Source organism: Tachyglossus aculeatus, chromosome 10 (assembly GCF_015852505.1).
Source record: "Tachyglossus aculeatus isolate mTacAcu1 chromosome 10, mTacAcu1.pri, whole genome shotgun sequence".
Classification (NCBI taxonomy): domain Eukaryota; kingdom Metazoa; phylum Chordata; class Mammalia; order Monotremata; family Tachyglossidae; genus Tachyglossus; species Tachyglossus aculeatus.
The window spans coordinates 52,881,123-52,902,424 of NC_052075.1; the positions used below are offsets into that span (position 1 = coordinate 52,881,123).

Sequence of the window (21,302 nt, forward strand, 5' to 3'; positions counted from 1 at the left end):
CCGGCTCAGGAGGAGGCCACAGGCAGCTTGCGCTCTGCGTGAGACCGAGGTTCGCTCGCAAGATCCGCCTGTTCTCGCTGCTGCAGCAGCAGCAGGCTGGGCTAAGGGTCACGGACTGGTCCGTGGTCCAGCCCCGTACCCAGTGGAACCTGATGGGCTGCTGCAGGAATGATGAGTGAGACCTTTCCCCCGGCCCCCCAAGCCCGGGCAGACCAGGAAAGAGAGGAGTGGGGAAGGGGAGGCATGCGGGATGTGGAACCCGGGAGCCCACCAGGGCAGGCAGACGGGAGCAGGCAAGGGGAGGGGAGTCCGATACGGCCAGTTCATGCAGGAAGAGCCGCCCCGGGAGGCCGACGGGGGGCACGGGGTGGGTAGTGGGGCAGGCACATGCAGAGGCCTGAGGCTCCGGTACCTGATGGGGCTCTTGGCCCCGGGGGCCTAACAGTTGGACTCATCGTGATGGGTGGCGTCGCTGAAGAAGCGAGACCCCCGCTTGGCGGTTCGGGCCGTGAAGGGGACGCTCTTCAGCACTGCAGCCAGCGGGAGAGAGACACGCGGGCGGGGTCAGGCCGCCGGACCCGAAGGGACCGGACGGCTCGGGCTCTGCGGGCCGGCCGGGGGCAGGTGGACGGCGGCCTTGGCGGGACGGGGGGGCTGTGTATGTGTGGGGGGGTGCTGGGGGTGGGGGGACGCTCACCGGTGATGATGTCTTCGATGGTGCCATCCTTGCCCTCGTAGACGGGCCGATGGTCCTTAGCCTGGCGCCGCCGCAACTCGGCAATCAGCTCCTGCTGCTGCCACTTGTTGCGCTGAGATGGGGTCTGGAGGTGGGCAGGTGCCGGTGGAGGGGGGTCAGCCGGCCCCTCCCCAGCCCTTCCTCCTCCAGCTTCTCCCCCCACCCCGGCCCCTCAATCAATCTACGCCCTTTATTGAGGGCCTCCTGTGGGCCGAGCACTGTAATCAATCAATCAATTGTATTTATTGAGCACTTACTGTGTGCAGAGCACTGTACTAAGCGCTTGGGAAGTACAAGTTGGCAACATGGACTAAGCACTTGGGAGAGGATAATACAACAGAGTGGGTTGACACGTTCCCTGCCCACAGGGAGCTTCCCGTCAAAAGGGGTAGGCAGATATTTTAAAAGAAATTACAGCTATAATAATAATAATGACGATGGTATTTGTTAAGCGCTTACTATCTGCCAAGCACTGTTCTAAGCACTGGGGGGATACAAGGTGATCAGGTTGTCCCACGGGGGGCTCACAGTCTTAATCCCCATTTCACAGATGAGGGAACTGAGGCCTGGAGAAGAGAAGTGCCTTGCCCAAAGTCACCCAGCTGACATGTGGCGGAGTCAGGATTAGAGCACGATTGAATGAATGCCAACTTGTACTTCCCAAGCACTTAGTACAGTGCTCTGCACACAGTAAGCGCTCAATAAATACGATTTAATGAATGAATGACCTCTGACGCCCAAGCCCGGGCTCCTTCCACTGAGCCCCGCTGCTTCTCTCAATGGACGTAAGAGCTGTGGAGCTGAGGGTGGGGTGAATGCCAAGCGTGTATGGGCAACAGATCCAAGTGCAAAGGCAACACAGAGTTGGCTCCCGGGTTTGGTCCTGGTTCTTGCCCCCCCCCCCCCCCGCCCCTCTTGCCCACCCCTGCCCGACACCGCACCTTGGCATCCAGTTTTTTAGCCTCCTGAGCCAGGAGCTTCTCGCGCATCACTTCCTCCTGCTTCCTGCGGGCCTCGTTCTCCTGCTCTGCATCCTGCGGGGGGGTGGGGACCCATGTGAGAGCGGGGTCAGGCTGCCTCCAAGCCCAGGTGGCCGCCCGCCCACCAGGCCACCGGCCCGCCCGCCAAGGGGCATTTCCTGCCCCAAACAATGGCAGGAAGGGCCTGGCCCCTGCCCTGCCCGCTGCTCCCAGCCAGAGGGTCAGGTGACCGTGAGGAGCTGGGAAGGGGGGGGCTACTCCCAGACAGTCAGGGGTGCTTACTATAGCCAACCCAATTTCCTTGTAAGCACCCCAGCCTTTAGTACAGTGCCTGGCACATAGTGAGTTTATAATTGTGGTATTTGTTAAGCGCCTACTACGTGCAAAGCACTGTTCTAAGCACTGAGGTAGACACAAGGTAATCAGGTTGTCCTATGTGGGGCTCAGTCTTAGCTCCATTTTACAAATGAGGGAATAATAATAATAATAATGGCATTTAACTGTTCTAAGCGCTGGACTGAGGCCCAGAGAAATGAAGTGACTTGCCCAAGGTCACACAGCAGACAAGTGGCGGAGCCGGAATTAGAACCCGCGTCCTCTGGCTCCCAAGCCCGTGCTCTTTCCCCTAGGCCATGCTGCTTCCCAGGTGCAGAGCACTGTACTAAGCGCGTGGGAGAAGACAAGGTAACAATAAAACAGACACATTTCCTGCCCACAACAAGCTTACAGTCGGGGGCAGGGGACAGACATGAATATAAATAAATTATAGACATGTACGGAAGCGCTGTGGGGGTGGGAGGGGGAATGAAATGAAGGGAGCAAGTCAGGACGATGCAGAAGGGAGGTGAAGAAAAGGAAAGGGGGCTTAAGGAAGACCTCTTGGAGGAGATGGTCTTCAGTAAGGCTTTGAATGGGGGGAAGAGTCATTGTCTATCAGATATGAGGACGGAGGGCATTCCAGGCCGGAGGCCAGATGCGGGTGAGAGGTTGACAGTGAGATAGACCAGATCTGCTTGTATTCCCCCCGTTGTTGGGTAGGGACCATCTCTATATGTTGCCAACTTGTACTTCCCAAGCGCTTAGTACAGTGCTCTGCACACAGTAAGCGCTCAATAAATACGATTGAATGAATAGACGAGATGAAGGTGCAGTGAGAAGGCCTCAAAGTTGAGGCCTGGCCCTTTGCGATCCTTGGGTGCGGGGGCCCCCTCTGACCCCCGGCCTGGGAATTCTCCTCCCCAGCCCTGCTCACCTTGTAGGAGCGGATGAACCGGACAAATACCGGGAAGAACACGGAAGGTGGGGTCGTCTTGGGGCTCTCGCCGAAGTAGCGCACCACGGTGTTGTATGCCTCCTGAGGAGAGGATGGGAGGGGCGGGGGGCCGGGGTCACAGGGGTCACAGGCCCCGAAACAAAGGCTCAGGGACCCAAGGGGAGTGACCCGGGTTAAGTTGGCCAGGGTAAGGGGCCGATAATAATAGTAATCATTAGGGTATTTGTTAAACACCTACTGTGTGCTAAGCACTGGAGTAGATACAATCAATCCATCAATGGTATTTATGGAGCACTTACTCTGTGCAGAGCACTCTACTAAGCGCACGGGAGAGGACACCAGAATTAGACACATTCCCTGCCCATAATGATACAGAATACAGCCTTAGGGGGAGGGACCGCAGGTATTTTACAGATGGGAGAAACTGAGGCTCAGAACAGTGAAGTGACTTGGCCCAGGAAGTGGGGCAGGTGAGTGGCGGATTAGAACCCAGGTGGTCCGACTCCGAGGCCCGGGTTTTTTCCATTAGGATCAGATGGGCCTCCCTCCCTCCAGCCCTTCCCGTTCTGGGCCGTGTCTAGGTCCCCGGGGGCCCCTGACCTCGGCGGTGCGCGCGTCGCGCTGCAGCTTGTCGAGCCGGGCCTCGTTGGCGCTGAGGAAGGTGCGGAGGACGCTGTTCTCGTGCAGGCTGCTCTCCCGCCGCAGCAGCTCCATGCCCCGGCCCAGCTCCTTCACGTCCAGCAACACGTTCTCCAACGACACTGGGGACCCCAAAGCCTCCGCCTCAGTGCCCCGCTCGGGGACCCCCCACCTGCCAGCCAGCTCCCCCACAAGGCTGCACCCTCCTAAGCCTGGTCCCCCAGGAATGATGATAATAATAATAATAATAATAACAGTATTCGTTAAGCACTTACTATATGTCAAGCACTGCTCTAAGCGCTGGGGTAGTTACAAGCCAATCGAGTTGGACAGAGTCCCTGTGCTATGTGGGGCTCATGGTCTTAATCCCCATTTTACAAATGAGGTAACAGGCTCAGAGAAGTGAAGTGACTTGCCCCGGGTCACACAGTAGACAAGAGAGAAGAAGCAGTGTGGCTCAGTGGAAAGAGCATGGGCTTTGGAGTCATGGGTTCAAATCCCAACTCCGCCAATTGTCAGCTGTGTGACTTTGGGCAAGTCACTTCACTTCTCTGGGTTCCCTCATCTGTAAAATGGGGATTAAGACCGTGAGCCCCCCGTGGGATGACCTGATATCCTTGTAACCTCCCCAGCGCTTAGAACAGTGCTTTGCACATAGTAAGCGTTTAATAAATGCCATCATTATAAGTGACAGAGCCGGGATTAGAACCAGGTCCTTTTGACGTGCTCTAGCCACAGGCCACGCTGCCAAAGACACGGAGCCATAGGTCGACTTGGGCCCACGGTAGCTGAGAGGCTGGGGGAGAGGGGGTCCCAGCTCCCCTTCCGGTCTTGGGACTCAGTTTCCCCAGTGGGGAAAGTGTGGGGGTGAGGAGCAGGAGGAGGAGGGACAGCTGGATCGCTTTCCAAATCTTTGAATGCCACTGCGTGGCCGGGAGAAGGGGTTGGAGGTCAATGTGGGCGGCGAGGGGGGTGGTGGTCAGGCATGTCCGGGGCAAGGTCAGGGTTGGCGTGAAGGGGGCGGGGGCCGGGATCGGGGACGGGGCCGACCCCCAAGACCTCCGCCCACACCCACCTGCCGCGGCCTTCTCCACGAAGTGCAGCTCGTGCCAGAAACCAGCCAGCTCGGGGTACTTCTCCTTCACGGTCAGCGCGATGAAGTGCAGCAGTGTCAGCTTCCGGTCCGTGGACTTGGTGTCCAGCAGCTGCGGGCCGGAGGAGGGGAATAATAATAATAATAATAATAATAATAATGGCATTTGTTAAGCGCTTACTATGTGCAGAGCACTGTTCTAAGCGCTGGGGGGTGGCGGATACAAGGTGATCAAGTTGTCCCACATGGGTCTCAGTCTTAATCCCCATTTTCCAGATGAGGTAACTGAGGCTCAGAGAAGTTAAGTGACTTGCCCAGGGTCACACAGCAGACAGGTGGAGGAGTCAGGATTCGAACCCATGACCTTACCTCCAAAGCCCAGGCTCTTTCCACTGAGCCAAGCTGGGATGGAGGGAGGGCGGGGTGAAGGAGCTGAAGGGGGAGGGGACCCCCCCACCAGCCAACCCCACCCCACTCCTCACCAGGTCCAGGCTCTGCAGCTTGAAACCATAGGCGGCCCCCCTCTTGCTGCTGTTCATGTAGTTCCCCAGCGCCAGGATGATCTGCCCAGGTGGGAAGGAAGGGCGTCAGGGTCCCGGTCTTCCACCGAACCCTTTATCCAGGGCTTCCCGGCTCCCCCGGGGGAGCGGAGGACCCCACAATCCCTCCCCTGGGGAGCCAGCCAAGGACCCCAGGACCCCGCCTTCCCTCACCTCCAGCATCTGCTTCAGCTTCTGGGAGGATTTGACTGAGGCGGAGGCTGCGATGATGGCGTTGAGTTGCTTGGAAGGAGAGAGGAGGAAGCAGGTCACCCCCACGGCTGGGGGAAGTAGCAGGGGTGGGGGAGATGGGGGGGAGGCTGGGACTTCGATGAGGAGGAGGGCCGGAAGGGGGAGGCAGGCCGCTGACAAGCAGCAGGACCTGATGGAAAGAATGCGGGCCTGGGTTCTAATCCTGACCACCTCTTGCCCGCTGTGCAAACTTGGCCGACTCACTTCGCTGGGCCTCGGTTTCCTCGTCTGTAAAACGGGGGTGAAATACCTATTCTCCCTCCCCCTTACACTGTGAGCCATGTGTGGGGCGGGGGCTGTGTCCGATCTAATTGCATCTATCCCAGCGCTTAGCAGAGTGCTTGGCATAAAGTAACTGCTTAAATAATAATAATCACTGTGGTATTTGTTAAGTGCTGTCTATATGCCAGGCACTGGGGTGGATAATAATAATAATGATGGTATTTGTTAAGCACTCGCTATGTGCCAAGCACTGTTCTAAGAGCTGGGGAGGATACAAGGTGGTCAGATTGTCCCAAGTGGGGCTCACAGTCTTAATCCCCATTTTATAGATGAGGTAACCAAGGCCCATAGAATAAATAAATAAATAAATAAATAATGATGGTATTTGTTAAGCACTTACTACGTGCAAAGCACTGTTCTAAGCACTGGGGGGATACAAGGTGATCAGGTTGTCCCACGAGGGGCTCACAGTCTTAATCCCCATTTTACAGATGAGGTAAGTGAGGCCCAGAGAAGTGAAGTAACTTGCCCAGAGTCACACAGCTGACAAGTGGCAGAGCTGGGATTAGAACCCAAGACCTCTGATTCCCAAGCCGGGGCTCTTTCCACTAAGCCATGCTGCTTCTCAATTACCATCAAGCCTGTGATGGCTATTAGGATTATTATTGCTATTTTAATGCCGTTATGATTAGGAGGCGGGGAGGATTCATTCATTCATTCAATCGTATTTATTGAGCGCTTACAGTGTGCAGAACACTGTACTAAGCGCTTGGGAAGTACAAGTCGGCAACATATAGAGACGGTCCCTACCCAACAATGGACTCTAGAAGGGGGAGACGGACGACAAAACAAAACATGTGGACAGGTGTCGAGTCATCAGAATAAATAGAAATAAAGCTTAGATGCTCATTCATTAACAAAATAAATAGAATAGTAAATACGTACAAGTAAAATAGAGTAATAAATCTGTACAAACATATATACAGGTGCTGTGGGGAGGGGAAGGAGGTAGGGCGGGGAGGAGAAGAAAAAGGGGGCTCAGTCTGGGAAGGCCTCCTGGAGGAGGTGAGCTCTCAGTTTGGGCTTTGAAGGGAGGAAGAGATGCATGGAGGGAGGGCATTCCAGGCCAGGGGGAGGACGTGGGCCGGGGGTGAGGATGGGGGTGTGGGGGTTTGGGGTCCGGGGCGTCTTACAGGGGTTAGCATGTGCAGGTTGTCCTGGAAGTTGCCGAGGAAGGCCATGCCGGCCATGCGCTGCGTGAGGCGGTCCACCTTGCTGAAGAGCAGCATGAAGCGGTCCTCGGCGGCCAGCTCGTCCAGCGGCTGCCGCTCCCGCTCGTACTGCCGCAGGGACTTCACCTCCGCCTCCGTGGGCAGGAAGCGCATCAGGCACTCCACGAAGTCCACCGGAAGCGTCTGCAGGTCGAACCTGAGGCCCCAAGAGCCGTGGCGGGGGCGGGAGGCGGGGGAGGAAGAAGAGGGGGAAGAGGCGTCGGTCCGGGGCAGCTCTAGGCCACCCCATCTGGTTAGGTTGGTGCCTCCTTAGCTGCCCAAGCGCTTGGTACGGTGCTCTGCACGCAGTAAGCGCTCAATAGATACAAATGAATGAATGAATACCCAGAGTGGTCCCGGGGGCCCAGGCCCGACTGGGGGGAGAGGAGGGGAGGGCGTCGGGGGGCGCGGCCTACGTGTGGATGGCTCGGCAGATGTCCTCGGCCGAACGGCCGACCTTGCGCAGGGTGATGGCCAGGTTCTTGGCCCGGTTGGCCTCCAGCAGGGTCACCTTGCTGGCCGCCTTCTGGGAGGTTTTGCTCTTGGAGCAGATGAGGTCGAGCGCGGGGCCCTGCGCTTTGGTCTTGAACAGCTCCTCGAACTTGTCCAGGTCCAGGTCCTGGGGGGCGGGGAGCGCAGCATCCGTGCCCCGCTCAGACCCCTCCCCTCATTCCCGGCTGCCTCCTTCCACCTCTCCAGCTGCCTTCCCTCAGCCCCGCACTCGAGGTCCAGCTGGCCTCCTCGCTCGCCCCCATCCATCCTTCCCTCCATCCCTCACCTCCAAGATCTTCTCGTCGTCCAACTCGCTGAACACGGTGCCGCTGATCTGGTTGGGTTTCAGGGCCGTCCAGTTGAACACGGGCAGACGGAACTTGGTCTTAATGGGTTTCTTGATGCGGATGGCTGGTGGTCGGGGAGCCATTCACCAGTTGGGCCCGGACTCGTAAGAGCCCCAGCCCGGCCCGCCGCCCACCCCCAGCCCTTCCTCCCCATCCAGCCCCTCTCCTACCAGACAGTCCCACCGTCAGGACCACGGAGGGCGAGGCTCCAGGCAGAGGTGGGGCTGGGGGACATTTGCCTGGGAGAGAAGATGAAAGGTCACAGGGGGAGGTCAACAAGTCCTTCCCTCTGCCTCCAAGCGGGGTCCGGCCCAGACTGCCGAAGGGAGGCACCTTCCAGTACCTCTATCCAGTACCTCTATCCAGTACCTCCAGGCTGTTTCCCCAAAGAGCAGCTTCCCTGATTGCAACCTATAGCCTTCTGCCTGCAGCGGAAGGCCCATGTGGTAGAGATAATGATCAGAATCACAACAGCTGTGGAATTTGTTAAGCACCTACTCTGTGCCAAGCGCTGAGGTAGCTATAAAATAATTACACGGGAAAGAGTCTCCGTCCCACATGGGCTCACAGTCTCAGGGGGAGGGAAAACAGGTATTTCATCCCCATTTTACCGATGATGAAACTGAGACCCAGAGAACTGAAGTGACTTGCCTAAGGTCATCCGGCAGGCAGGTGGAAGAGCCAGGATTAGAACCCAGGTCCCCTGACTCCCACTAGGCCGCCCTACTTGCCTAGAACAGCTCCCTTACATCCCTTAGAGACTTGAAGGTGGTCACTATCCCCACCCACAATACAGGGGCACCTGCCCTGGGTCTTCTCCAGACAGCATCACTCCCGTTGCTTGGCCCCGAGTTCGGGGTGCTGTCCTTTAACTTGTCGCTCCCTCTACCTCCCGATCTGGGCCTCCCTGCTTTCTGGGTGACGCAGGGCCCCTTCCCGGCTCCCGCCTACGGGGATCCAACTTGTACTTCCCAAGCGCTTAGTACAGTGCTCTGCACACAGTAAGCGCTCAATAAATACAATTGATTGATTGATTGATTAGCTTGCAGACCCAGCCCACCAGGCAGGCGCCCCCCCCTAGACCCCCCAAAGGGCCGGCCTCTCCCCGGGCTGGGGCGGTGGGAGTTGGCAGTTACCTGGCAGTGGCGGGGGTGGAGGGGGGAGAGGTGGGGCTGGCGGAGGGGGCAGGGTCTCCTCGGGTGGTAGGGCTGGGGAAAGGAGGTCCGGGTCGGCGGGCACGGGCCCCTCGCTGACTTCAGCAAGGCTCGCCCTGGCCAGGGGGCTACTGGCTGCTGCCTCCAGTCCCTGGGCGTGGGTGTCCAGGTGGCACCGGCGCTGGAAGGCCTCCTCTTTCTCTTTGATGAGCCTCCGCAGGGTGTGCACCTGGTGGTTGGCACTCTCAAATGTCTCCTGTTGGCGAAGGGCATGGTTGGCGAAGGGAGGGCACTGAGGGGGGCGGTGGCTACTTCCTGCCTGGCCAACGGGTCCATCTCTCCATCCCCTGGGGAGGCCGGGCGCGAGAGGAAGCGGGCGACACGGAAGGCCGGTGGCCCTCGGGACCAGGGCCCGGCTAACAATGTGATTGGTGAGAAAAGAATCGGGGGTGGTCCCGGGGTCTAGCTCCAACTCCGAGCTGGCGACCCCCGCCTCTCGCTGGGAAATGGGAAGGCCTCTCCGCTCCCACCCGTGGGTGGCCTTTGGGCCAATGTGCCAGTGCCCAGAGTGTCAAGGACTCTGAGAGGAAAGCGCCTGAGGCAAAAAGAAGTGGTATCCTCCTCCCGCCCCGCACACCTTGATGCTCTCCAGCTCCTTCTCTCTCTGCAGAAGCTGCTTCTCCAGCTCCGCCACCCTCATCATGTTCTCGTTCTCCAGGTCCAGAAGCTTCTCCGACAGCTGAGGGGGCAAGCACAGGTCTGGGACTACCCCCATGGCTCCCAGCCTGGACTGACACTCAGGGCCCCGGGCTCTAGCCCACTTCCACCAACCATTTTTTTTTAATTGTATCTGTTAAGGGCTTCCTATGTGCCAAGCACCTGGGTAGGTACAAGATAAGCAGGTTGGACACAGTCGCTGTCCCAAATGGGGCTCACAGTCTTAATGATGATGATGATGGGATTTGTTAAGCGCTTACTATGTGCCAAGCACTGTTCTAAGCGCTGGGGTAGATACAAGGTAATCAGGTTGTCCCACGTGGGGCTCACAGTCTTCATCCCCATTTTACAGATGAGGGAACTGAGGCCCAGAGACTTGCTCAAAGTCAAACAGCTGCTTCTCAATAATTTTGGTATTTGTTCAGCGCTTACTATGTGCAAAGCACTGTTCTAAGCACTGGGGGAGATACAAGGTAATCAGGTCGCCCCACATGGGGTTCACAGTCTTAATCCCCGTTTTACAGATTAGGGAACTGAGGCACAGAAAAGTTAAGGGACTTGCCCAAAGTCACACAGCTTAATCCCCATTGTAGTGATGAGGAAACAGGCAAAGAGAAATGAAGTGACTTCCCGAGGTCGCAGAGCAGACAAGTGGCGGAGCAGGGATTAGAACCCAGGTCCTCTGATTCCCAGGCCCGGGCTCTAGCCACTAGGCCACACAGCTTCTCATGTGACAGGCCCAAGGTCTCAGGGCGGGTAAGTGGTGAGGCCAGGTCTAGAACCCCGGTCTCCTGATTCCCATTCTCGTGCTCTAACCACTTGGACACACTGCTTCTCCTGTCCTAAATAGCTCAGATTCTGGCCACTCAATTACACTGCTCCTCCTTTGCCGAATAGCTCGGATTCTGGCCTAGCTCTGGGCCACCCCTGAACTAGAGAACTTCGGGGTCGCAAAGAAGATCTCCGTCTAAATTGGTCAAGGCCCAGTATGGCCTCAGAGAGGGCTGGGGGCGGAGGGGGCGACACCTACGTGGGAGACGTGCTCCTCCAGCTCCTCCACCTTCTCCAGCGCCACGCTCTTGGTCTCCGCATCCTCCAGCAGGCCGCCCACGTCGAACACGTTGTCCAGGTAGGCCTGGATCTGCACCTGCAGCTTCTCGCTCTCCGTGTGCCGGGACTTCTGGGGGAGCGGGCGGGGTGGGAGGGTGAGGGGGCTGGGAGCCCCACGGGGAGACCCCCGAGGCCGCTCCCCTCTGCATGCCCACTTCGGGGCTTCCTCCAGGAGGACTGGCAGGGGGTGGCACCACCAACCGGCCCACGGGGCTTAGGGGGCGCCGAGGTAGGGGAGCCCCCCATCCCGCCCCTCACCTGCAGGAACTCCTCCAGGCCCAACTTAGTGAACTCGTACTGCAGGTGGACCCGGAAGTTCATATCTTCCACGGAGTGCACCACGATGTTGATGAACTGCATGCAGGCCACCTGGGGGTCGAGGGGAGCGAGGAGGGGGGAACAAGAGAGGAGAACGTCATCGCGGCGATCACTGGCCGGTCCCGACGGAGTCCCCTCCCTGCCTCGGCCCTCCAGACTGACCTCCTCCAGTACCTCTGCTCTTCCAGGCGCCCCCGGCTGCTTCTCACGCCAAATCCCAATCCCTGCCAAACCATCTCGTGGCCTCCCACCCCCCCGTCGCCCTGGGCCCCCGACTCAGCTCCTCACCATGAAGTCGATGCTGCTGTCCTCGTTGCGGAAGTAGTCCATCAACTTCTCAAAGCGGTGCACTTCCTTACACACCTGCCCAAGCAACGCCCCGGAAGGGCCCTCAGCATCCCGGCCCCATGGCAGCCCGGGCCACCCCGCAGGCAGCCCAGCTCACACCAGTGCCCCGAGGAGCCTGGCACATGGGGCTCAGAGTCTTAATCCCCACTGTAGTCATGAGGACACTGAGGCACGGAGAAGCGAAGGGGAGGGAGGAGGGGCGTCTGAAGGGCCCAGCTCCACTTCCAGAGGTGGCAAAGGACGGGCCCGGGGTGCCGTCTGGACTCAGTGCTGCTGGGCTGAGGGGCCCAGGAAAGGCGTGGGCCCTGGTTTCCTCCGCTGAATTCCGGGGAGGAAACGCGGTCTCTCCCAGGAGTCTGGGGGCCAGCCAGAGCCCTTGAGCCCGGGGACGGGCAGTGGGGGTCCCTCCTGCTGCCCCCATTTTAGTTTCCTGGGGGAGGTCCGAAAAGCAGGAGCAAATTAGGAGAGGGGCCCAACCTGAAGAAAGGGCTGAGGCTTCAGGGTAAGCTAGGTGCCTCGCCTCCCCTGGAGGGCAGGACAGAGCCATCTGAGCCTGGCTCAGAAGGGAAAAAGCTGCTTCCTGGATGGAACAAGAGGACTTCCCCGACTAAGCCCTCATTTCCTCTTCTCCCACTCCCTTCTGTGTCGCCCTTGCGCTTAGATTTGCACCCTTTAGTCACCTTTCCCTCAGCCCCACTTATGTACCTATCCATGATTTCTCTATTTATATTAATACCTGCCTCCCCCTCTAGACTGTAAACTCGCTGTGGGCAGAGAGAGCATCTACCAGCTCTGTTATATTGTACTCTCCCGAGGGCTTAGTACAGTGCTTTGCACACAGGAACTGCTCAAGAAATACCACCGACTGATTGACTGATCGACTGTCTGACTGGAGCAACGGATGGTGGGAACGGAGTGGGGTGGCACCTGGGCCTCAGTGGTCCAGGAGTCCTGGGCACCATGGAATCAGGGACACTGGCGGGGCCTGGGCAATTCAGGCTGATCCCTCCTCCCTCTCTGGCCCCATTCTCCCACCCAGCCTTGTGGGTAGGTAAACCTGACCACCCCAAAACACCTCCCGGCTCCCCACCCTGGCAGTGGGCACAGGTGGGGTGGGGGCAGTACTGAAGAAGCCTCTTTCTCTGGGGTGAAGCCATTTGATGATTGGCTGCTTCAGGAGGCAATCATCGTGAGTTGCCAGGGCGGACCCGGCCTCCCGGGCCCTCCCGGACCGAATCTTCCACCTTGCTCCCTCACCCGAGGTCGGGCCCGGGGGACGGGGCTGGGGAGACCGGGGCCGGGGAACTGACCTCTTTGAAATTATCGAAGGCGGAGAGAATGATCTCGTGGCCTCCCCGCACCAAGCACACGGCGGCCAGCAGTTCCAGTACCAGGGCTTTGGTCCTGGGGCGGGGAACAGAGTCACTGGAAACCCAGTCCTGCCCCCTGCTTCTCCCCCGACCTCTCCCCACACTTGGCCATTTCACTGTTCTCCCACCCCGTCCTGTCTCCCCAGCACCCTCATCCTCCCTCGCCCAGCTTCCGAGTAGACCCAGGGCTGGAAGAGGAGGGGCGGGATGAGGTGAGAGCCTGTCCATTTGTCCCTGCCCCTTCTCCTGGGTGAAGCTGGGCCCAAATCCAGTTTGGGTAACTGGGCCAGGCTCTTTGGTGGGACTCCAGGGGCAGCAGGGTGGTGGTAGAGGCAGGAGTGGGGATAGGGATCAGGGGAGGCAGGAGGAAGGATGTAGGGAAGGCATGGGAGAAGCTCCTGACACAGGGCTCCAGGGTCCCAGGGCTGGGAGTGGCAGGAGAAGGAACGCACGGACGGCCCAGGAGGAGCTCCAGGCTCCGAGCTGTGCGGCCAGGGCCACCTCACCTGGGGTTCTTGTTGTTGAGACTGAGCGCGATCTCGTTGACAGCGTGGGGGTGGGACATGACCAGGTTGAAGCCATACTGCAGGGGGTCAGAGCACACAGGTTTCCTGAGGGCCGGGGCTAAGGCCGCCCTGGGGCTGGGGCCGGACAGGGGTAGAGAGGGCAGGGCCAGAGAGGATGGGGCAGCTACGATGGGGCCAGAGAGGGTAGAGAAGCTAGGACAGGGCTAGAGAGGGCGAGGCCAGAGAGGGTGGGGGTTCTAGGGCGGGCCCCGAGAGGGCAGGGCCACAGACGGCCTACCTGGTAGTTCATAATGGCCCGGAGGCAGAGGATGCAGACGTGAACATCATCTTTTTGGCTCACCAGGCGGGAATTCTTCAGCGCCCTCCTCCCGGGCAACGTGCTGTATCTGCGGGAGACGAGGTCCCGCCATCAACCCAGACCCCATGGGGCCCTGCCCAGGAGGCTGGACCACGGGCTCCTCGGCATCTCACGGGGGAGGGGGGATCCGACGGGGGGAGGAGAGGAGATGGGGGAGTAAGAGAGGGGGAGGGTGGGAGGGACCGGAGGAGGGAGGGAGCAACAGGGCTGGGCCAGGCCAGGCACTATGGACCGAACCGTCCGAGAGCCAGGTCCATCCCCGTTTACCAGCTGTGGTGGTCCTGGGCCCCCCGGACCGACTAAGTCCCAGCCTGCTGGACCCCCACGACAGCCCCCAGCCATCCCAGAGCCAAGGGTGGTCTTGGAGGCTGGGTGCGGGGGGACTGGAGCCTAGAGGAACCTAGATGAGGCTTTGAGGCTGAGCTGGATTGGGGACACAGGATCTCTCGGGACCCCCTCGGCTGAATCCGAGGGCCCGGGCGGAAGCCCCCCAATCTCAGGCTGGAGGTGGGCGTGGGGGTGGAGGGATGGGAGACTGGGAATGAATGGCAAACGAGGGGCCCGGCGCCCCAGCCGGTCAAGGCCCAGCAGGGCCCCGAGTGCCAGAGCAAAGCGTCCGAGCAGAAGAAGGGGACCTCAGGGCCCAGTCCATCCATCCCCCTGCCTGTGGACAGCGCTGCACTTCCAATTGCCCGGGCGGCTGGAGAGAAAGTTGAGGGTGGGAAGACAGGAGCAAGGAGTGAAAGGAGGAGGCAAAGAGGGGGAAATGGTTGGTGGTGTGGGAGGGGGGGCATGGCAGTTTATGGCCCAGAGCTGGACACAGGGGTGCCCGGTGAGGGCCGGAGCCAGGGAGAGATGGGGGCCGAGCCCAAGGGGAGGCTGGTGGAGAGGGGCCGAACAAGCCAGAGGGCGAGAGAGGGGTGGGAGTTTAAGGGGAGGGATGGGGAATCAAGGCCCCAGGGTGGGGCACAGAGAGCAGGAGGCCAGTACTTACCCGGGACAGACGGGCTAGGCAGAGCCAGGGGACAGAGAGAGGAGAGACGGGCGGGCAGAGGGCAAGAGAGCTGAGCCCTGGAAGCAGAGAGGGAGAAGGGGGGTGGGGGGAGGGGAAGAGCCCGGGCATGAGGACGGAGTTTGGGAGCCCCCAGGGCGGGCCGAAGAGAAGGCGGCGGCGGTGCAGGAGCGGAGGAGCGGAGCGGGCGGCGGACGTACCGGAGCGCGGATTGGCGAGCGGAGCGGGCGAGGCTGTTGGCGAAAGGTGCGGCGAGGGGGCTGGGATGCTGCAGGTCCTCGATAGACCGGCTCCAGGCCCGCAGTCTCTCGAAGGGGCCGTCGTCGCTGCTCTCCAAGCCCTCCGCGTCAAACCTGGGGGCCGGCGGGGCCCAGGCCGCAGAAGCGCACGCACACATGCGGGGTGGGGGGGATCGGGGAGGAGAGGCTCAGCGTTGAGTCCCCGTCGTCGCACCCCCACCCCCCGACCCCGGCCGGGCACGGCGGCTGCGAGAGCAGGAAGCGGCGTGGGCTGAGCGAAGCGGAGGCGTCAGGCCCGGTCCCGGCGGGAGGCAGACAGGCCGTTTTCCATGTGGGCCGGAAGGCGGGTTTTCCAAGCCTTAGATTCTCAGCGGCACCCCGGACCTCCTCCTTCCCCCACCCCACTCCAGGGGTTGGACAGGGTTCAGGGTTCAAATCTTCCCCAGGACCACAGGTAACTGGCGGGGGCCAAGGGCGGCCTGGGCACCCACGCTAGGGTAGGCTGGAGCCTGGAAACGTCTGGCCTCCCAGCAGCTTTATAAGGGAAGGGGTCTCTGCTCGCCTGTCGGCCCCTTCCGCCTAGGGATTCTGGCCACGGCTCCCACTCGTTGCCAAGTTTTCGTGCCCCGAGCTGGCTCTGCCCCATCACTGTGGTTGCCCAATAATAACAACTGTGGTATTTGTTAAGCGCTTACTATGCACCAGGCACCGTACTAAGCGCTGGGGTAGATACAAGCAAATTGGGTTGGACGCGGTCCCTGGCCCACGTGGGGCTCACAGTTTAAATCCCCATTTTCCAGATGAGGTACCTGAGGCCTAGAGAGGGGTATGAATCCTCCCGGAAGGTCCTGAGAGATCATCTGTCCCCCCTTCCCCGGGGGCGAGGGGACACCTCCCCAGAGCAGGCGGGCGCCTGGCTCACACCTGCTGTCCATCAAGTCGGCCCACCCAGGGCCAGCTGGGCTTGGGTGGAGGCGGCAGGGACCCCCGAGTAGTTGAGGCGAGACCCTCCCAGCCCCACAGCACTTCCGTCCATATCTGCAACTTATTTCTTTCTATTATTTCTTTCTATTAATGCCTTTCTCCCCCTCTAGACTGCAAGCTCGTTGTGGGCCAGGAGTGTGTCTGTTTATTGTAGCGTTGTACTCTCCCAAGCGCTTAGTACAGTGCTCTGCACCCGGTAAGTGATCAGTAAGTACGATCGACCGACCAACTGATTGACCCTCTCCCCACCCCGGCGGGACTCTGAGGAAATATAACCTCGGTCTCTCTGGGCCTCAGTTACCTCATCTGTAAAATGGGGATTAAGACTGTTAGCCCCTTGTGGGACAACCTGATCACCTTGTATCTCCCCAGCGCTTAGAACAGTGCTTTGCACATAGTAAGCGCTTAATAAATGCCTTTATTATTTCCAGGCGGATTTGGATTTCTGGAGGGTGGACTAGAGCTGGGGGATTTGCCCTCTCGGCAGGCCTCTCCTGTCCGTGCCCGGGGAGGCTGCCGGGTCCCACGGCTGGGGCCCAGGAGGTCGGTCGGAGGGTCCACGGCTGACAGTCCACGGTCCGGGGGGATTGGGGGGACAGAGGAGTGGGACGACTTCAGACCTTTAGGAATCTAGACTGTAAGCTGGCTGTTTATTGTTGCAGTGCTCCGCACACAGTAAGCACTCCATAAATACGATTGAATGAATGAATGAATGAATGAATGAATGAATGATGGATTTCCCCTTCCCAGCCCCCAGACCAGGTCCTTTCCGACCCCTCACCCCCCGACACGTCTACCCTGGGGTCCTGCCCTCCAGGGTCCACTCACATGACGGAACACTGAGCAAAGGACAGGTAATCGACCAGCACGTCCAGGCCTTTGTTCTCATCGTTGAGGAATTCTCGGACCCACCTGCGGGAGAGAAGACACGGATCTGCTCGTGGCGGGCGGGCCCTTGGGGCAAGGCTGTCGGTGCAGACTAAGGGGGACCCCCCGAGACCCCAGAGCAGAGGCTGGGGGGTCACCTCCTGGCCACACCCCCGGTCCCCACAGAAGCCCGCTTCCAGAGAAGCAGCATAGTGGAGAGAGAATGAGCCTCAGAGTCAGAAGGTCATGGGTTCCAATCCCAGCTCTGCCACTTGCCTGCTGTGTGACCTTGGGCAAGTCACTTCACTTCTCTGGACCTCAGTTACCTCATCTGGAAAGTGGGGATTGAGGATGTGAGCCCCACATGGGACGGGGACTGAGCCTAACCAAATTTGGTTGTAATACGCCCCAGCGCTTAGTACAGTGCCTGGCCTATAGTAAGTGCTTACCAAATACATAAGTAGAAGCAGCTTAGCAGAGTGGATAGACTATGGGCCTGGGGGTCAGAAGGTCTTGGGTTCTAATCCCAGCTTTGCTCCTTGTCTGCTGTGACCTTAGGCAAGTCACTTCACTGTGCCTCAGTTATCTCATCTGTAAAATGGGATTGAGACCGTGAGCCCCACATGGGACAGGGACTGTGTCCAACACGATCTGTTGGTACCTGCCCCAGTGCTTAGTACAGTGCCTAGCACACAGTAAGCGCTTAACAAATGCCACAGTTATTGGGGAAGCAGTGTAGCTCAGTGGAAAGAGTAGGGGCTTGGGAGTCAGAGGTCATGCGTTCAAATCCCGGCTCCGCCACTTGTCAGCTGTGTGACCTTGGGCAAGCCACTTAGCTTCTCTGTGCCTCAGTTCCCTCATCTGTAAAATGGGATGAAGACTGTGAGCCCCCCGTGGGACAACCTGATCACCTTGTATCCCCCCAGTGCTTAGAACAGTGCTTTGCGCATAGGAAGCGCTTAACAAATACCACCATGATGATGATGATTATTATTATTAATAATAATAATACATACCACTATTATTATTATTATGGTCCCAAGCACTCAGGGAAGGGCCCCAGGACCACACCCCATGGGGGCAGGGCTCTCCCCGACTCATTCTGCTTCCCAACCCCCCTCGACATCGCTGAGTGAGCAGTCCAGGCAGGCAGAACTGTATTGGGCGTTTGGGAACGTAAAATAATAATGATAATAACCATGGCGGAATCTGTGACACCTTTACTATGTGCCAAGCACTGTACTAAGTGCTGGCGCAGATACAAGATCAATAGTTCGGATACAGTCCCTGTCCCACACAGGACTTACAGTCAAAGAGGGAGGGAGAGCGGATATTTCATCCCCATTTTGCAGATGAGGAAGCAGAGGTCCGGAAAAGTGAAGTGGTTTGCCCAAGTTCACGCAGCAGGCAAGCGGCAGAGTTGGGATGAGAACGCAGGTCCTCTGTCTCCCAGGCCTGGGCTCTTTCGAGTGTCTCTACTTCTAGACCCTAAGTCGTTGTGGTCAGGGAATTTGCCTGTTTTATTGTTGTGTTGTACTCTCCCAAATGCTTAGTACAGTGCTCTGCACACAGTAAGCACTCAAAGAAATACTACTGATTGATTGATAGGCCATGCTGCTTCTCCTAAAAACCATTCTCCCGCCCCTCAACAGGCTGACAGTCTAAATGGGGAGATGAATGAATACACAGTATACACCAACAGATAAAAGAGGAAGAGAAATCAGACGGGTCACTACTGACTCCCAGTCAGGTGCGTATTCCATCACCAACAATACTGATGATGATGCTGATAATAATAACTGTCCAATGCTTCCTATGTACCAAGCACTGTACTAAGCGCAAGATAGTCAGGGTGTTTATGTCATCCACAATGTTTCCAGGCCCCGCCCCTTCCTCTCCATAGTTCAGTGCTCTGCACACAGTAAGCACTCTATAAATACCACCGATTGATCAACTGCTATTTCCAGACACTGGTGAACTGGGGAAGGCAGAGGCGGGGAGGGGGTTGGAGAGTGTAACGACAGCTTCCTCGTGGATCCCCCCAAATTTAAAGTGAATTCTCCAAGGTTTTCCCCATGGACCCCTGGCCCTGGCCCTTTGGAGCATACGCTTTGTACTGGATACCCAAGGTGGCCTGACGGAAAGACCACCAGCCTGGGAGTCGGGGAACCTGAGTTCAAGTCACCCCAGCTCTGCCACTTATGGGCTGAGTGACCTTGGGCAAGTCACTTAAATACCACTGATTGATTAATTCCCTGTGCCTCAATATCCTCATCCATAAAGTAGGGGCTAAATGCCTGCTCCCCCTTTCCCCATATAGTACAGGGGGCTGTGCTCTGATCTGCTTTATGTTGTCATTACCCCAGCACTTAGCAGCTAGTAAGCACTTAAACATCAGTTATTATTATTATTAATAATAAATTATTATTATTAACGAACAAACTCCACCTTTATTCTGGAGCCAGCAGGGGCCCAAGGAGGCAGGAGGGCTGGGAAGGAGTAAAGAGGGATTTATGAGGGAGTGAAGCCGGGTGGGGTCAGAGGGTATTAACTCCAGACGAGCTCTGGCCACCTCAGTGAATGAACTGGAGTCTGGTGGGGGGTCCCTGCATGCCCCCCACAATCCTGGCTATGGCAGGGTTCCCTTAATAATAATAATAAAAATTGGGGTATTTGTTAAGCGCTTACTATGTGCCAAGCATTGTTCTAAACCCTGGGGTAGATTCAAGGTAATCAGGTTGGACACGGTCCCTGTCCCACATGGGGCTCCAAGTCTTAATCCCCATTTTACAGATGAGGTAACTGAGACACAGAGAAGTTAAATGGCTTGCCCAAGGTCACACAGCAGACACGGGCACGCACGCAAGCACGCAGAGCCGGGATTAGAACTCTTTCCCGCCTCGTCATTTCCTCCGGGCCTGAGAGTTTGGGATCGGACCACAGCCCCAGAGGCTGGGCCTCACCCAAGGCCGAGGGGGCTGGGGGAGGGTTTGGCTCTCCCCAATCCCTTCAGCTATCGGTCTGAGGGTGGCTCGGAGGGGGCTCGGAGGGGGCTCGGAGGGGGCGGGCTGGGCAGAAAGCGGGGCCCCGGGGAACGGGGCCTGGCTGCCACTTCGACGACGGCGGGGCCGGAGCCGACACTGGAGCTGCCTGATGCTTGCTTCCTCTCTGGGGGCTGACAGACCTCCCATTTCCTGTCTGTCTGCTCTCCCGCTCCCCACCCCCAGCTCATTTCCTGTCTGAGTCCATGCTGCTATTTTCGGGCCCTTGACGCGGTGAGGAGGGGTGAAAGGGCGGCGCGGCGAAGCCGAGAAACCTCTGCAATCCGAGGAGAGAGGAGCAGGACGGGGGGGTGGGTGGGCTGGAGGGGTCCCCCCACTATCGTCACCCGGCTCCAAGGCTACGTTCGCACTAAAGCCCCCAGTCCTCTCTTCCCCTCCCCTGGGCTCCTGGCAACCCGGCCTCTCCGTCCTAGGATGGCGGCGACCACCCAGCCGATACTACCGTCGGTGGGGCGGAGAGCAGGGGAGACCCCAACCAGAGCAGGCTCAGAGGCCAGCGGGCAGGTCCCTGAGACCTGGGGGGGTAAGCGGGGTCTTCTCCAACCGACCGCCAGCTGAACCAGAGCCAGAGGGATGGAGGGGACTCAACTGGACCCTCCCGAGCGCTTAGTACAGTGCTCTGCGCACAGAAAGCGCTCGGTAAATATCGCTGAGTGATTGAATGGGTTGGGGTTAGAGTCAGGGGGGAGGACAAAGGGTATGACCCTAGGGGCTGGGCGGGATCTGTTGGGGACTCTAGAAGTCCCAGGTGTGGGAGACCCCTACCCACCCCGGAGCTCCCTTGCGGCGGGTGACGGCCGCTGGGAAGGACAGGGCCAGGGAGGAGCTTCTCGTTGGCTCAGGGGAGCCCAGGTGGCCGAGGAGACCCTTAATGGATGATGGGCCCTGGGCCACCGCCCAGTTGACCCAAAGGAGCCAAGCAGCAATGCTCCTGGCCTTTGTCCATTGAAGTATTCAGGGTGGACTCATTAGGTGTGGGGCTTTAGAGGGGACGGGGAGCGATGGTCCCTCAGATCCCAAGATCTGCCTGCTCAGACCCGAGGCGGGGACAGGCCCACAAGCGAATCCAATGCCCGGCCCGGGGAGGACGCTTCCCCAGTCAAGATGGCCACCTGGCCCCATGCTTCCCGGACCAGGCGGCCCAGAGCTGGGAGAGGAAGCTCTGAGAGGCGGGGTATCGGGCTGGGATGGGGACTGTCCCGAATCCCGACTTTGGCCTCGGGTATCCAGGTGGGCGACCCTGCCCCTCGGTCTCCCTTCCTCCCCACCTCACGGAGGGCCCGGGCGGAATGAGGGGGCGGAGGCCCAGCCCGGACGGGAGGGGAAGAGGCCGCTGACGTCACCGGGCTTTGTCCTTGGCTCTCTTTCGGCCACTGACCAGAGGAAGGCTGG

At 58.8% G+C, this 21,302-nt stretch overlaps 1 protein-coding gene across 1 annotated transcript in view; it reads right to left on the minus strand.

Annotated features, from left to right (window-relative positions):
* FMNL3 (formin like 3) overlaps window positions 1-21,302 on the minus strand; it is a 55,890-nt gene that overhangs the window by 775 nt on the left and 33,813 nt on the right. The window contains exons 5-26 of the mRNA XM_038752690.1: window positions 16,810-16,893; window positions 14,959-15,111; window positions 13,666-13,774; window positions 13,368-13,444; window positions 12,802-12,895; window positions 11,432-11,506; window positions 11,084-11,194; window positions 10,746-10,895; window positions 9,636-9,737; window positions 8,981-9,254; window positions 8,015-8,083; window positions 7,784-7,908; window positions 7,422-7,624; window positions 6,928-7,162; window positions 5,435-5,503; window positions 5,204-5,284; window positions 4,704-4,833; window positions 3,590-3,750; window positions 2,969-3,070; window positions 1,678-1,770; window positions 698-821; window positions 413-530 (exon numbers count right to left, since the gene is read on the minus strand). Of these exons, the coding sequence (XP_038608618.1) occupies window positions 439-530; window positions 698-821; window positions 1,678-1,770; window positions 2,969-3,070; window positions 3,590-3,750; window positions 4,704-4,833; window positions 5,204-5,284; window positions 5,435-5,503; window positions 6,928-7,162; window positions 7,422-7,624; window positions 7,784-7,908; window positions 8,015-8,083; window positions 8,981-9,254; window positions 9,636-9,737; window positions 10,746-10,895; window positions 11,084-11,194; window positions 11,432-11,506; window positions 12,802-12,895; window positions 13,368-13,444; window positions 13,666-13,774; window positions 14,959-15,111; window positions 16,810-16,893 (2,713 nt within the window). The 3' untranslated portion in view covers window positions 413-438. The remainder of the gene's footprint in view (window positions 1-412; window positions 531-697; window positions 822-1,677; window positions 1,771-2,968; window positions 3,071-3,589; window positions 3,751-4,703; window positions 4,834-5,203; window positions 5,285-5,434; window positions 5,504-6,927; window positions 7,163-7,421; window positions 7,625-7,783; window positions 7,909-8,014; window positions 8,084-8,980; window positions 9,255-9,635; window positions 9,738-10,745; window positions 10,896-11,083; window positions 11,195-11,431; window positions 11,507-12,801; window positions 12,896-13,367; window positions 13,445-13,665; window positions 13,775-14,958; window positions 15,112-16,809; window positions 16,894-21,302) is intronic.